Genomic DNA, 15642 nt, shown 5'->3' on the forward strand with positions numbered 1-15642 from the left:
ATAGTTGACCGATGCACAGTGACACCATCTGCTGCAAGTTGATGCTGCAGCTCTCTGGAGGTGGTCTAAGGATTGTCCTTGACTGATCTCACCATTCTTCTTCTCTGCCTTTCTGATGTTTTTCTTGGCCTGCCACTTCTGGCCTTAACAAGAACTGTCCCTGTGTTCTTCCATTTTCTTACTATGTTCCTCACAGTGGAAACTGACAGGTTAAATCTCTGAGACAGCTTTTTGTATCCTTCCCCTGAACAACTATGTTGAATATTCTTTGTTTTCAGATCATTTGACAGTTGTTTTGAGGAGCCCATGATGCCACTCTTCAGAGGAGATTCAAACAGGAGAGCAACTTGCAAGTGGCCACTTTAAGTAGCTTTTCTCATGATTGCATACACCTGGCTATGAAGTTCAAAGCTCAATGAGGTTACAAAACCAAAAAAAGTGCTCTAGTAAGTCAGTAAAAAGTAGGTAGGAGCATTTAAAACAAGAAAATGATAAGGGTGCCCATACTTATGCACCTGTCAAATTTTGTTTGAATGCAGATTGCACATTTTCTGTTAGTACAATAAACCTCATTTCAAGGCAGAAACATTAATGTGTCCAACAGCTATTACATATATCAAACTGAAATAGCTGTTGCAAAAACACCAACTTTTATAAAACATTAAGCTTAAGATTAATAGGGGTGCCCAAACTTTTTCATATAACTGTATATATAACATTCATGTGTGTATTAGTGTTATCTGCCATTGTTATCCTGGCTGTAAAGATACTGAGACTGCTTAAGAGTGTCTGTACAGGACAGTGAGTGTGAGCCTAGTATTGGGCTTAGTGACTAGAGTGTTACAAGATTTCTGTTTTTTTTCCTTTAATAGTAAAGTTAGTAATATGGGAAACTGAAAAGTGTACTTTCTTGCAGGGTATTGAAGATCATAACCTCCTAGCTGGACATCTTGCCATGTTCTCCAATGACTTTAACCTTGCCCAGGATCTCTACTTGGCTTCCAGCAGTCCTATTTGTGCACTTGAGGTAGCTGCCACCATGCTTTTATTTTACAGTACTCTGTGTTGTCTTTTATTGCAATCTTACATGTAATGATACATTATAATAATTTTTGTAGAATAAGGTTATTAGACGTATGCGGATTATTCTAGATGGGTGCCAATAAAGAAATGCAGAATCTTAGGGAGCTCTTGGCAGAGAAACTGCAGACATTTCCGCTGTGGGCATTATGGAAATAATGTTTTTTATTAACTTTTTTTAATGGTTAAAAATTTGATGTGAAGCTCTTCTCATGTATAACCCTTTACATACTGTTTAGGTCAGAAGAGACTTACAGCATTGGGATAGTGCTCTGCAGCTTGCAAAGCGGCTGGCTCCTAACCAGATACCATTTATATCAAAGGAGTACGCCATACAGCTGGAGTTCACGTGAGTCTTGTGTTATTTTTTTGTAGTATTATTTTATGGCACTACATTGTGTTGGCGTAGGCTCCTACTGTAAAGGCCTCCATGCACATTAGACTAGCCGATGTCGACTGGTTTGGCCGACAATCTAACGTGTATGTGAGAGCCGGCCGACTGATTGTAGTGGAAGATGTAGATTGGGCATGTCCGCTTTTGGACTGCTGATCGCATTGTTCTCCCTGAGATTAGCTTCTGGCCGACGTGTCAGCTGGCGGCTTTCTTATAGGGAATATAGGAGCGCTCAGCCGAATGAGAGCTCCTGTGTATGGGAGAATCGGCTGAGAGATGGCTGTTGGCTGAACAATCGGCCGAAGCAACATTTGACTGACAGCCATCTAATGTGTATGGCTGGCTTTAATTCTTGAAATAGACTTCACTTGCTCTCAGCATTGGGCTAATCACACTTTGAGCTGAACAGTTCCAGTATTGGATTGAGACAACCTTGGTGCTTTGGGTTCATTGCTTAAAGGGAATCTGTCAGCAAGTTTTTGCTACCTCATCTGAGAGCAACATGATAAAGGCAAAGATAAGCTGAATCCAACAATGTATCACTTAGATTATGGGATGCAGCCGTTCTGACACAATCAGAGTTTTTGTATTTAGCAGTACAGCCGAGCTGAGGAAGCTAACCCCGCCCACACCAGGCTCTATGTATACAATGTCCATAGACAGTGATCTGCCTATCACAGGAGGGGGCGTGTCAGACTAGCATGCAGGCACTGTTGTGTCCCAGCAATGATAAGCTCCTGGTGCTAAAACAATCATTGCAAGCAAACAAAACCACAGAGCTTGATAAGAGAGACATCACTGAAATCTATGTTTTAACCCCTACAGCATGCTGTCTTCAGATTACATAGAAAAAATTGCTGATAGGCTGCGTGCCCACTATGCGTTTTTCAAGCGTTTTTGCCGCGGAATTTCCGCAGCGAAAACGCTTAAAAAACGCTTGGTAATACGTGCCCCATGGTCCCCAATGATAATCCTCATGTGCTGTGCACATGCTGCGGAAATTTCCGCTGCAGATTATCATTGCGGAAAAATCTGCAGCATGTCCATTAATTTTGTGGACACGCAGCGTAATCGCCGCCGTTGACTTGCATTGGACCGCGTGACATCCGCATTACTGCATCTGCGCATGCGGATATCACACGGTTCAATGTGCGGATGGTACCCAGGTCTGGAGGACAGGAGACTCTCATCCAGACCTGGGTACCATAGAACCTATTAAAAAAAATAATTTAAAATAAAAAATAAAGATTATACTTACCTTCCGATGTCCTCCCGGTGTTTTCTCCCCTCCGTCTGGTCTGCTGTATGGGTCGCGGTGTTGTGAATGCCCTGCCATGATGTCATTGAGTCATGTGACCTGTCATGTGACCCAATGACGTCACCGCAGGTCCTTCACACCACCGCGAGCCGCCCAAGACACCGGACGCAGCGGAGAAAACACCGGGAGGACATCGGAAGGTGAGTATAATCTTTATTTTTTACCATTCTTATTCTTTTTTATCTATTAACTTGGTCACACTACTATAAATATATATAGTGTGACCAAGTTGTCAAGCACTTTCCAAGTGACGCTAAAATCGCTTGGAAAAGCGCTTGATAACCCGCATGCAGAAATGCATGTGAAGAACGCTTCACATCCGCATGTCCCTGGCAGGAAAACGCATGTAAAAACCACATGCGTTTTTCCTGCCAGGGAGAAGCGGAAAAAATATGCAGCATTTCTGCATCGTGGGCACATAGCCATAGATTCCCTTTAACAGCTAAAGTCCTGCACATCTTCACCAACAGTCTGTCTCAGAAAACTTAACTAGTACTGACAGAGGACGACGAGTGCTCAAACCAGACGTGTCTGCACAAGCCGTTTTACCTTTTTGTAGCTATTACCTTATCATTTATCACTGACATATGTGTATACCACTTTATCGTTGTGTGACTTGACATTGTCTTGTTTTTCCCCCAGGGGTGACTACGTAAATGCTCTGGCCCATTATGAGAAAGGAATGACCGGGGACAGCATGGTATGAATTCTGGATCTGCGCTTCTTCATGTCCAGCACATACGATAGAGATTATTCATTCACTCTTACTAATAGGATAACAGGACAACAGTTACACTGGGTTTACATGTATCCGGCCATCCAACTTATTTATTTTTTAATACTCTCTGTCGTGGCTGTGAAAACTGATGCGAGAAAGGATCCCATAGTTTTCTGTGGGATTGTTCACATTCATCCGGCACATCAGTTATTATACTCCGCTGTTAAAGAAGCCAATTTAGAAAACGCTACATGTTATGATTTTTTTTGTTACCCCCAGCTTAGACTGGTGAAAAATCCTGAATCCTGATGAGAACTGCTGCCTCTTTAAAATCAGTTGAGACACAAAAAACTCATATGGATGGTCCAGATATAAGGAAACGCATCCATGGGGCTCATTCAGACGTCCGTGCAAATCAGTCCGATCTTGGACTGCAATGCACGGACTGGCCGCAGGTCTCCCTTACAGAAGAGACAGGTCCCATGTGCTACAAACCAGTACAAATCCCCAGTGCAGGACTCCGGGTCCACAGCATATACATATATACTCTGTGGTATTAACATGATTGTGCCTGGGAAGGGAAACCACCTTTGAAGAATGGATAATCTGGGACCCCCCTACCCGTAGACCGTGTATTACTCACAGTGGGTGCTTCAAGGTTGCATGATGCATGACAGCCAGCGTATCCTATAAGCACATGTGGGATGGATTATTATATATGTCCTTTGCTGTTCTCATCCCTTACGTCTTGTAGTAATATACTTGTCCTGGCAAATTGCAGTTTTCTCATAGAAGTGTATTTTACAACAGTATCAAGAACACGATGAAACCTGCCTTGCCGGAGTGGCTCGAATGTCGATCCGTATGGGAGACATCCGGCGTGGGGTCAATCAGGCCCTCAAACACCCCAGTAGACTGCTGAAGAAGGACTGTGGGGCCATTCTGGAGAGCATGAAGGTACTCGGCCTTGTGATATTGGCCTGTTACACGAGGACTTGAAAACTGACGGAATTATTCATGATATCATATTGATTTCTATTCCAGCAATTTTCAGAAGCCGCTCAGCTTTATGAGAAGGGCCAGTACTATGACAAAGCTGCTTCTGTATACATCCGATGTAAAAACTGGTAAGAAATCCAAATATAATATTCTCTCTGTATTACAGATAGGTTTTCCTGTTATTTTTATTTTTGACAGTTTTTTTTACCCTTCCCATAATCATTCATTGTATTTTGGCTTAGGGCGAAAGTTGGAGAGCTGCTTCCTAATGTATCTTCTCCCAAGATCCACCTGCAGTACGCCAAGGCAAAGGAGGCAGACGGAAAGTAAGTTCTGTACAGCAAAATGTATTACTATTCAGGACTAGTGTTGAGCCACCCCCGTAGTGTTCGGGTTCGGTTCGTCGAACACCGGGATGTTCGAGGAACTGTTCGTCGAACTGTTCGTCGAGCACCTTAGAACACCGTCGAACACCGTTAAAACCAATGGCAGGCAAACAAAAACACATAGAAACACATAGAAAACACCTGCAAAGGTGTCCAAAAGCTGACAAACTGCTCAGAAGACACTCTCTTTAAAAAAGCCGGCCGGCAAATTCAGCAGCGGCATACACCGGTACCCGACAATTTAGACAAGAAGGAATAGAGCATCACACATAGATTAGATAGATAGAAACATGTCAGTCACACATATAAGAAGCACAGTGACAGTGTTGGTTACTGCACTTGTCATTTAGTGTAAAGGATTTATTTAAAAAAATATTAGTGTTTTCATGCACAGTCTCTTTAAAAAAGCCGGCCGGCAATTCAGCATCTGTACCCGACAATTTAGAACAGAAAGAATAGAGCTTCACACATAGATTAGATAGATAGAAACATGTCAGTCACATATATAATAAGTACAGTGATAGTGTTGCTTACTGTACTTGTCATTTAGTGTAAAGGATTTATTTAAAAAAATAATAGTGTTTTCATGCACTGTCTCTTTAAAAAAGCCGGCCGGCAATTCAGCAGCGGTACCCGACAATTTAGAACAGAAAGATAGAGCATCACACATAGATTAGATAGATAGAAACATGTCAGTCACATATATATGAAGTACAGTGATAGTGTTGGTTACTGTACTTGTCATTTAGTATTAAAATAAAGGATTTATTATTAAAAAAATTGGCGTGGGGTTCCCCTTAATTTTAGGCTCTAGCGGAGGTTAAGCAGACGGCTGGGGCAGATGTTTGAAGCCTGGGAAGGGGGTAATACCCACGGAGCTTCCCAGGCTACTAATATCAGCCCCCAGCTGAATACATAGCCTTTACTAGCTATTAAAATGGGGGACCCCCCAAAAAAAATGACGTGGGGTCCCCCCTAATTTAATAGCTAGCAAAGGCTAGGCAGACAGCTGGGGGCTGATATTAATAGCCCAGGAAGGGAGCCATGAATATTGGCCCCCTCCCAGGCTAGAAACACCAGCCGTCAGCCGCCCCAGAAATGGCGCATTCATAGGATGCGCCAATTCTGGCACTTAGCCTCGCTCTTCCACGCTGCCCTGGTGCGGTGGCAGGGGGTAATAGGGCTGGCGTTGATGTCAGCTTATAATGCCAGCTGACATCAAGCCCAGGTTAGTAATGGAGAGGCGTCTATAAGACACCCCCATTACTAACCCCATAGTCAAAGTTAAAAAAAACACAAACACCCAGAATAAAGTCCTTTAATTGAAATAAAGACACAATCCTTTATTGTTCTAAATTAAACCATACTTACCATCACGCCCATTCCAGCTGAAGCCAACGATCTCCTGCAATAAAAGAAAAATAATAAAGCAACCTCATCCTTACCTTTCCATGGTTCCCACGACAGCTTCAGCTCTGCTACATCGAGATGACAGGCTGGACCGCAGCAGAACGCTGCCATCCAGCCTGTCATCCCGCAGACACTGAGAAGCGCAGGCTTGCTTGCGCTGCTCAGCGTCTCTCTGTGACGACATCCAGATGAGCCGAGTTCATGTCCAATGAACTCGGCTCACCTCATGCACGTCACTGACAGCGTGGGAAAATTCTCACGCTGAAGCGCTGATTGCAGGAGAATTTTCCCACGCTGTCAGTGACGTGCAGGAGGTGAGCTGAGTTCATTGGACATGAGCTCACCTCATGCACATCACTGACAGCGTGGGAGAATTCTCCTGCACTCAGCACTTCAGCGTGAGAATTTTCCCACGCTGTCAGTGACGTGCATGAGGTGAGCCGAGTTCATTGGACATGACCTCGGCTCATCTGGATGCCGTCACAGCGAGACAGTGAGGAGCGCAAGCTTGCCTGCGCTTCTCAGTGTCTGCGGGATGACAGACTGGATGGCAGCGTTCTGCTGCGGTCCAGCCAGTCATCTCGATGTAGCAGAGCTGAAGCTGTCGTGGGAACCATGGAAAGGTAAGGATGAGGTTGGTTTATTATTTTTCTTTTATTGCAGGAGATCGTTGGCTTCAGCTGGAATGGGTGTGATGGTAAGTATGGTTTAATTTAGAACAATAAAGAATTGTGTCTTTATTTCAATTAAAGGACTTTATTCTGGGTGTTGTGTTTTTTTTAAATACTTTACTAGAAATTCATGGCGGTCATGTCTAATACTGGCGTGACCCCATGAATTTTGGGCTTGGGGCCAGCTGATAATACCAAGCTGGCCCTAACCCCTTTATTACCCAGTGAGCCACCGCACCAGGGCCCTGGATGAGTTGGGTACAGCGCCAGAAGATGGCGCTTCTATGAACGCGCCATTTTCCGGGGTGGCTGCGAACTGCAATTTGTAGCGGGGGGGGGCCCAGAAAGCTTGGGTCTCCCTGCGCTGCAGATTCCAGCCCCCAGCTGCCTAGTTGTACCTGGCTGGACACAAAAATAGGGCGAAGCCCCACGTACTTTTTTTTTAATTATTTCATGAAATTCATGAAATAATTAAGAAAAAAAGGCCTTCCCTATATTGTTGTGTCCGGCCAGGTACAAATAGGCAGCTGGTGGTTGGGGGCAGCCCGTTCCTGCCTGCTGTACCTGGCTGGACACAAATATAGTGCGAAGCCCCACTTCAATTTTTTTTAATTATTTCAGGAAATTCATGAAATAATTTGAAAAAAATTGACGTGGGGCTTCGCACTATATTTGTGTCCAGCCAGGTACAGCAGGCAGGAACGGGCTGCCCCCAACCACCAGCTGCCTATTTGTACCTGGCCGGACACAACAATATAGGGAAGCCCTTTTTTTCTTAATTATTTCATGAAATAATTTAAAGAAAATTGACGTGGGGCTTCGCCCTGTTTTTGTGTCCAGCCAGGTACAACTAGGCAGCTGGGGGCTGGAATCCGCAGCGCAGGGAGGCCCAAGCTTTCTGGGCCACCCCCGCTGCAAATTGCAGTCCGCAGCCACCCCGGAAAATGGCGCGTTCATAGAAGCGCCATCTTCTGGCGCTGTACCCAACTCATCCAGGGCCCTGGTGCGGTGGCTCACTGGGTAATAAAGGGGTTAGGGCCAGCTTGGCATTATCAGCTGGCCCTAAGCCCGAAATTCATGGGGTCACGCCAATATTAGACATGACCACCATGAATTTCTAGTAAAGTATTTAAAAAAAACACAACACCCAGAAAAAAGTCCTTTAATTGAAATAAACACAATTCTTTATTGTTCTAAATTAAACCATACTTACCATCACGCCCATTCCAGCTGAAGCCAACGATCTCCTGAAATAAAATAAAAATAATAAAGCAACATCATCCTTACCTTTCCATGGTTCCCATGACAGCTTCAGCTCTGCTACATCGAGATGACAGGCTGGACCGCAGCAGAACGCTGCCATCCAGCCTGTCATCCCGCAGACACTGAGAAGCGCAGGCTTGCTTGCGCTCCACAGTGTCTCTCTGTGAGGGCATCCAGATGAGCCGAGTTAATGTCCAATGAACTCGGCTCACCTCATGCACGTCACTGACAGCGTGGGAAAATTCTCCTGCACTCAGCGCTTCAGCGTGGGAGAATTCTCACACTGAAGCGCTGAGTGCAGGAGAATTCTCCCACGCTGTCAGTGACGTGCAGGAGGTGAGCTGAGTTCATTGGACATGAGCTCACCTTATGCACGTCACTGACAGCGTGGGAAAATTCTCCTGCACTCAGCGATTCAGCGGGAGAATTCTCACGCTGAAGCGCTGAGTGCAGGAGAATTCTCCCACGCTGTCAGTGACGTGCAGGAGGTGAGCTGAGTTCATTGGACGTGAGCTCACCTTATGCACGTCACTGACAGCGTGGGAGAATTCTCCTGCACTCACCGCTTCAGCTTGAGAATTTTCCCACGCTGTCAGTGACGTGCATGAGGTGAGCCGAGTTCATTGGACATGAACTCGGCTCATCTGGATGTCGTCACAGAGAGACGCTGAGCAGCGCAAGCAAGCCTGCGCTTCTCAGTGTCTGCGGGATGAGAGGCTGGATGGCAGCGTTCTGCTGCGGTCCAGCCTGTCATCTCGATGTAGCAGAGCTGAAGCTGTCGTGGGAACCATGGAAAGGTAAGGATGAGGTTGCTTTATTATTTTTCTTTTATTGCAGGAGATCGTTGGCTTCAGCTGGAATGGGCGTGACGGTAAGTATGGTTTAATTTAGAACAATAAAGGATTGTGTCTTTATTTCAATTAAAGGACTTTATTCTGGGTGTTTGTGTTTTTTTTTAACTTTGACTATGGGATTAGTAATGGGGGTGTCTTATAGACGCCTCTCCATTACTAACCTGGGCTTGATGTCAGCTGGCATTATAAGCTGACATCAACCCCAACCCTATTACCCCCTGCCACCGCACCAGGGCAGCGTGGAAGAACGAGGCTAAGTGCCAGAATTGGCGCATCCTATGAATGCGCCATTTCTGGGGCGGCTGACGGCTGGTGTTTCTAGCCTGGGAGGGGGCCAATATTCATGGCTCCCTTGCTGGGCCATTAATATCAGCCCCCAGCTGTCTGCCTAGCCTTTGCTAGCTATTAAATTAGGGGGGACCCCACGTCATTTTTTTTGGGGGGTCCCCCATTTTAATAGCTAGTAAAGGCTATGTATTCAGCTGGGGGCTGATATTAGTAGCCTGGGAAGCTCCGTGGGTATTACCCCCTTCCCAGGCTTCAAACATCTGCCCCAGCCGTCTGCTTAACCTCCGCTAGAGCCTAAAATTAAGGGGAACCCCACGCCAATTTTTTTAATAATAAATCCTTTATTTTAATACTAAATGACAAGTACAGTAACCAACACTATCACTGTACTTCATATATATGTGACTGACATGTTTCTATCTATCTAATCTATGTGTGAAGCTCTATTCTGTCTGTTATAAATTGTCGGGTACCGCTGCTGAATTGCCGGCCGGCTTTTTTAAAGAGACGGTGCATGAAAACACTATTATTTTTTTTGATAAATCCTTTACGCTAAATGACAAGTACAGTAAGCAACACTGTCACTGTACTTCTTATATATGTGACTGACATGTTTCTATCTATCTAATCTATGTGTGATTCTCTATTCCTTCTATTCTAAATTGTCGGGTACAGATGCTGAATTGCCGGCCGGCTTTTTTAAAGAGACGGTGCATGAAAACACTATTATTTTTTTTGATAAATCCTTTACGCTAAATGACAAGTACAGTAAGCAGCACTTTCACTGTACTTCGTATATATGTGGCTGACATGTTTATATCTATCTAATCTATGTGTGATGCTCTATTCTTTCGGTTCTAAATTGTCGGGTACAGGTGTATGCCGCTGCTGAATTGCCGGCTTTTCATGTTTCACTGTTGGCACTGTTCCCATCGATTTGGGCAATCACTGTAATGCCACAACCACCATGGCTGTGGCATTACAGTGAGTGGCAGACAATCCCTGCATGATTGGTGCTCTAAATAGCGCCAGACATGCAGGACACGCTTTTGGTGCACGAACAGTTATCGAACATAACCTCGAACAGCCAAATTTTTTGCAAATCGTTCGGGTTCATCGAACAACTCGAACACCGCCCAAAACAGCTCGAATTTGAGATTGGCGAACAGTTCAAGTCGAACACCGCTCATCTCTATTCAGGACCACTGGGGTTCAGAGACTTTAGTAAAATAAATATTAAGTGAAAAAAAAGTACAAAAAAACAGAAAGAAATGCAGATAAATTGGAGACAAAGGTGCTAATGTGTCAAGGGGAGATTGTGTGGGAGACTTAGGCAGACCAGAGGATATGGAGGTCATAAATGTGTACAGGGTGCCTGTAGTTTTGTTACTGACTGCGCTCCCAGTCGGACATTTAAAAGTGATGGCAGGAAAAAGGCCGATCCAGTATGATTGTCTCCGCAACCGAATCAGGATCCTTGTTATGTCGGCCATGTCTTCCATAGCAACGTTTACACTTCTTGCAGGAGACTTTGTCACCAATGTAGCAGGTAACCATTAGGCTGTGTTCACATCTCGCTTTACCTTACATTCAGTGTCTCCGAAAATGATGTACAACAGAGCGTTCTGTGACTCCATCTGCATCACTATAGTCAATAACCTCATCAAGGCAAATGTCCGAATCCTGTTTGTGGGCGTCCAGACACAGGCCCCGAAGGAGACCCTGAACATAGGATAAAGCGTGATGTGAACCCCCACCTTAAAGGGGTTTTCCCATGAACAGAAGTTGATTTTAATCAATAGATCTTGGAATAATAATAACTTCCATAATTGGATGTGTCTAAATAAAATGTTCCTGTGCTGAGATAATCTTCTAAATGTGCCCCTGCTGTGTACTGTGTAATGGCTGTGTCTGACTGTGTACGGGACATGGTCTGATCATACCACAGCTCCTGGGCAGGGGAGGAAGCAAAAGAGTATACAGACAGGACAGCAGGGGATCACAGCTGATTCTTTTTGTGAGGTAAAACAATTCCTGCCTGTTTTTAAGCAATAATTTACTTCAAAGAGAGAATCAGCTGTGATCCCGTGCTGTAATGTCTGTATACTCTTTTCCTTCCTCCCCTGCCCAGGAGATGTGGTATGATCAGACCATGTTCTGTACACTGTCAGACACAGCCATTACACAGTACACAGCAGGGGCACATTTATAAGATTATCTCAGCACAGGAACATTTTATTTAATCACATCCAATTGTGGAAATTATTACTATTCCAAGATCTATTGATTAAAATTAACTTTTGTTTGTGGGAAAACCCCTTTAATATGCAATGAATCTGACTTTAAGTGACACTTGCGTTCACTGACATCTTCCTTGCCTCCTTGTAGGTATAAGGAAGCTGTCTTGGCTTATGAGAATGCAAGAGACTGGGATAACGTCATCCGGATCTACCTGGATCATTTGAACAATCCTGAGAAAGCAGTGGGAATTGTGAAAGAGACGCCGTCATTGGAGGGGGCAAAGATGGTAGCAAGGTAATCTATCTCATGTACATACATATTACACACACTATATTGAGGAAAATATTAGGACACACATCTTAGTCAATAAATTCAGGTTTTTATTCAACCCCATTGCCCCTGATGTGTGTAATCCGGCCCCCCTCCATGCCGTCAGCCTTTCCTAACATGTGACAGTATGGCTGATGGTAAAGATCTCACTGATACCAGCGCTGTCCTGTAATAGGACGTCACCGGGGTAACAAGTCCGTTCATCACAATTCTTCCCTTTTAAATATTTCATCATCACTTGTGAGTGATATTAATGGTAAATGAAAGAAACCGCAACTCAACCACGTAAAGTTACAGAGCGGGGTCACCAAGTGCTGAGGAGCAGAAGGCAGAAAAAACGCCAAAGCACTGCTGACTCCAAAACTGCTGAGGCCAAATCTCCTCTGGTAATAACATCAGGCACAAACACTGCGCCACCACCGGGAGCTTCATGGCCGAGCAGCTGCATGCAGCCTTACATCACCAAGCACAATGCAAGTGTCAGATGGAGTGGTGTAACGCCGCCACCACTGGATGCTGGAGCAGGGGAAACCTGTTCTTTACAGTGAGACGGATCACACTTTTCCATCTGGATTCTGATTGATGAGTGTGGATTTGGCTAGTGTGTTACCTGCCTGACTGCAGGGTGCCAGCTGTAAACTTTTGTGGAGGAGGGATAATGCTATCAGATTGTTTTTCAGGCCCTTAGTTCCAGTAAAGGGAAATCTTAATATTTCTTCATACAAAAACATTTTGGTCAATTTTATGCTTCCATAAACTCTGGGAACACTTTTCTGTTCCAGCAGGACTGTGCCCAGGGCACAGAGCAAGATCCATAATGGCTGGGGGAGTTTGGTGTGGAAGAACATGACTGGCCGCACAGAGCCCTGACCACAACCCCTTTAATACATATGGAATGAGATTGCAATGGGGATGAGGTCCTCTCCTCCAACATCAGTATCTGACCTCACAAATGCTCTGCTGGATGAATGGGCAAAAATTCCCACAGGCAAACTCCAAAATCTCCAGAATAAGAGTGGGAGCTGTTTTGGTGGCAGATTAGGGTACAACTCCATATTAATTCCTATGGAATTAGAATGGGACGTCATAATACTCCTGTAGGTGTAATGTTTAGGGGGACACAATATTTTTGTCCATATAGTGTGAGTGTAATATATATATATAGGGTTGTCCAAAAGTAGGTGGACAGAAAGTGTAATAAGGTTATGAAGGGGGAGATTTATCAAACATGGTGTAAAGTGAAACTGGCTCAGTTGCCCTTAGCAACCAATCAGATTCCACTTTTCATTCCTCACAGACTCTTTGGAAAATGAAAGGTGGAATCTGATTGGTTGCTAAGGGCAACTGAGCCAGTTTCACAGATCTAGTTTCAACAGATAGATCTCCCCAAAATCTGTTTTCTTTTCAGATAATTCAGATAAGACATAATGGCAAATAATTTAAATACAGATCAAAGAAAATGGATTTTAACAGAGTATTGGAAATCTCAAAATGCTGAAACCGTTAGAGAAAATTGGGTTGAAACATTTGATACTCAAGCCCCAAAGACGCAAACCATTTACCGCATTCATGACAAATTCAATGCCACTGGCTCAATCCTTAATGCTCCAAAAACTGCTCGACCCAAAACAGTCTGTACAGAAGATAATAAACAACTTGTTGCTGAAACATTTGTTCAGAGTCCAAAACAGTCCACAGAAGAGCCTCTCTGGAATTGGGAATTTCACGAGCTTCTATCATGCGAATCCTGAAATCTATTGGGTGGAAAGCTTATCGTCCACGTCTAATTCATGGTTTATTGGAGGATGATCCAGACAAGAGGCTGCAATTTAGTGAGATTATGCTTAACGAAATTGAAGAAAATCCAGTAATTTTAGATAACATTATGTGGAGTGATGAAGCTTCTTTCAAATTCTCCGGCCATATTAACAGACATAATTGTATTTACTGGTATAATGAGAACATGCATTTAACATTAGAGCAACAACTAAATGAGCCTGGTGTCAATGTTTGGGGTGGTATTTCAAGTTTTGGTGTTTTAGGACCAATATTTTTTTATGGAACAGTCTCAGGAGATAAGTATCTCGAAATTCTAATGAATCAAGTTGTTCCCCAGTTACAGCAACAGCCTAATTCACATGACCTTTATTTCCAACAAGATGGGGCCCCTCCACATTATTCAAGAGTAGTCCGCGAGTATCTTGATGAAACATTTCCTAATAAATGGATTGGCCAAAGAGGCCCACTTGATTGGCCTTCACATTCACAAGAACTTATAGTCTAAAACCAAAAAGTGTCAGTGATTTGAAAAATTACATAAGAGATGCATTTCAAGAAATTAATACCCAAAGAGACTTGTGCAAAAAAGTTTGTCGAAGCGTAAGAGGCGACTTCAAAGCTGTGCAAATTGTAATGGAAAACAGTTTCAGCACCTGCGTTGATAAAATTTATTATTTTCTGGCCACCTACTTTTGGACCACCCTGTATGTGTATGTGTGTATATATATATATATATATATATATATATGTATATATGTATGTGTGTGTGTGTATATATATATATATACACAGTACAGACCAAAAGTTTGGACACACCTTCTCATTTAAAGATTTTTCGGTATTTTCATGACTATCAAAACTATGAATTAACACATGTGGAATTATATACTTAACAAAAAAGTGTGAAACAACTGAAAATATGTCTTATATTCTAGGTTCTTCAAAGTAGCCACCTTTTGCTTTGACGACTGCTTTGCACACTCTTTGCATTCTCTTGATGAGCTTCAAGAGGTAGTCACTGGAAATGGTTTTCCACTTCACAGGTGTGCCCTGTCAGGTTTAATAAGTGGGATTTCTTGCCTTATAAATGGGGTTGGGACCATCAGTTGTGTTGTGCAGAAGTCAGGTGGATACACAGCTGATAGTCCTACTGAATAGACTGTTAGCTGCTTTTTTCTTGCCATAATACAAATTCTAAGTAAAGAAAAACGAGTGGCCATCATTACTTTAAAAATGAAGGTCACTCAGTCCGAAAAATTGGGCAAACTTTGAAAGAGTCCCCAAGTGCAGTTACAAAAGCCATCAAGCGCTACAAAGAAACTGGCTGACATGAGGACAGCCGAAGGAAAGGAAGACCAAGAGTCACCTCTGCTTCTGAGGATAAGTTTATCCGAGTCACCAGCCTCAGAAATCGCAGGTTAACAGCAGCTCAGATTAGAGACCAGGTCAATGCCACACGGAGTTCTAGCAGCAGACACATCTCTACAACAACTGTTAAGAGGAGACTTTGTGCAGCAGGCCTTCATGGTAAAATAGCGGCTAGGAAACCACTGCTAAGGACAGGCAACAAGCAGAAGAGACTTGTTTGGGCTAAAGTACACAAGGAATGGACATTAGACCAGTGGAAATCTGTGCTTTGGTCTGATGAGTCCAAATTTAAGATCTTTGGTTCCAACCACCGTGTCTTTGTGCGATGCAGAAAAGGTGAACGGATGGACTCTACATGCCTGGTTCCCACCGTGAAGCATGGAGGAGGAGGTGTGATGGTGTGGGGATGCTTTGCTGGTGACACTGTTGGGGATTTATTCAAAATTGAAGGCATACTGAACCAGCATGGCTACCACAGCATCTTGCAGCGGCATGCTATTCCATCCGGTTTGCGTTTAGTTGGACCATCATTTATTTTTCAAC

The 15642-nt window shown here is 43.8% G+C and overlaps 1 protein-coding gene across 1 annotated transcript in view; it reads left to right on the forward strand.

Moving 5' to 3' along the window:
• WDR19 (WD repeat domain 19) overlaps nucleotides 1-15642 on the forward strand; it is a 71715-nt gene that overhangs the window by 41676 nt on the left and 14397 nt on the right. Inside the window, exons 19-25 of the mRNA XM_073645964.1 lie at nucleotides 917-1027; nucleotides 1320-1429; nucleotides 3435-3492; nucleotides 4321-4467; nucleotides 4555-4637; nucleotides 4752-4835; nucleotides 11770-11916. Coding sequence (XP_073502065.1) covers nucleotides 917-1027; nucleotides 1320-1429; nucleotides 3435-3492; nucleotides 4321-4467; nucleotides 4555-4637; nucleotides 4752-4835; nucleotides 11770-11916 — 740 coding nt within the window. The remainder of the gene's footprint in view (nucleotides 1-916; nucleotides 1028-1319; nucleotides 1430-3434; nucleotides 3493-4320; nucleotides 4468-4554; nucleotides 4638-4751; nucleotides 4836-11769; nucleotides 11917-15642) is intronic.

Source organism: Phyllobates terribilis, unplaced genomic scaffold, assembly GCF_046119375.1.
Source record: "Phyllobates terribilis strain yellow unplaced genomic scaffold, ASM4611937v1 Scaffold_1__5_contigs__length_1240528914, whole genome shotgun sequence".
In the NCBI taxonomy this organism is placed as follows: Eukaryota; Metazoa; Chordata; class Amphibia; order Anura; family Dendrobatidae; genus Phyllobates; species Phyllobates terribilis.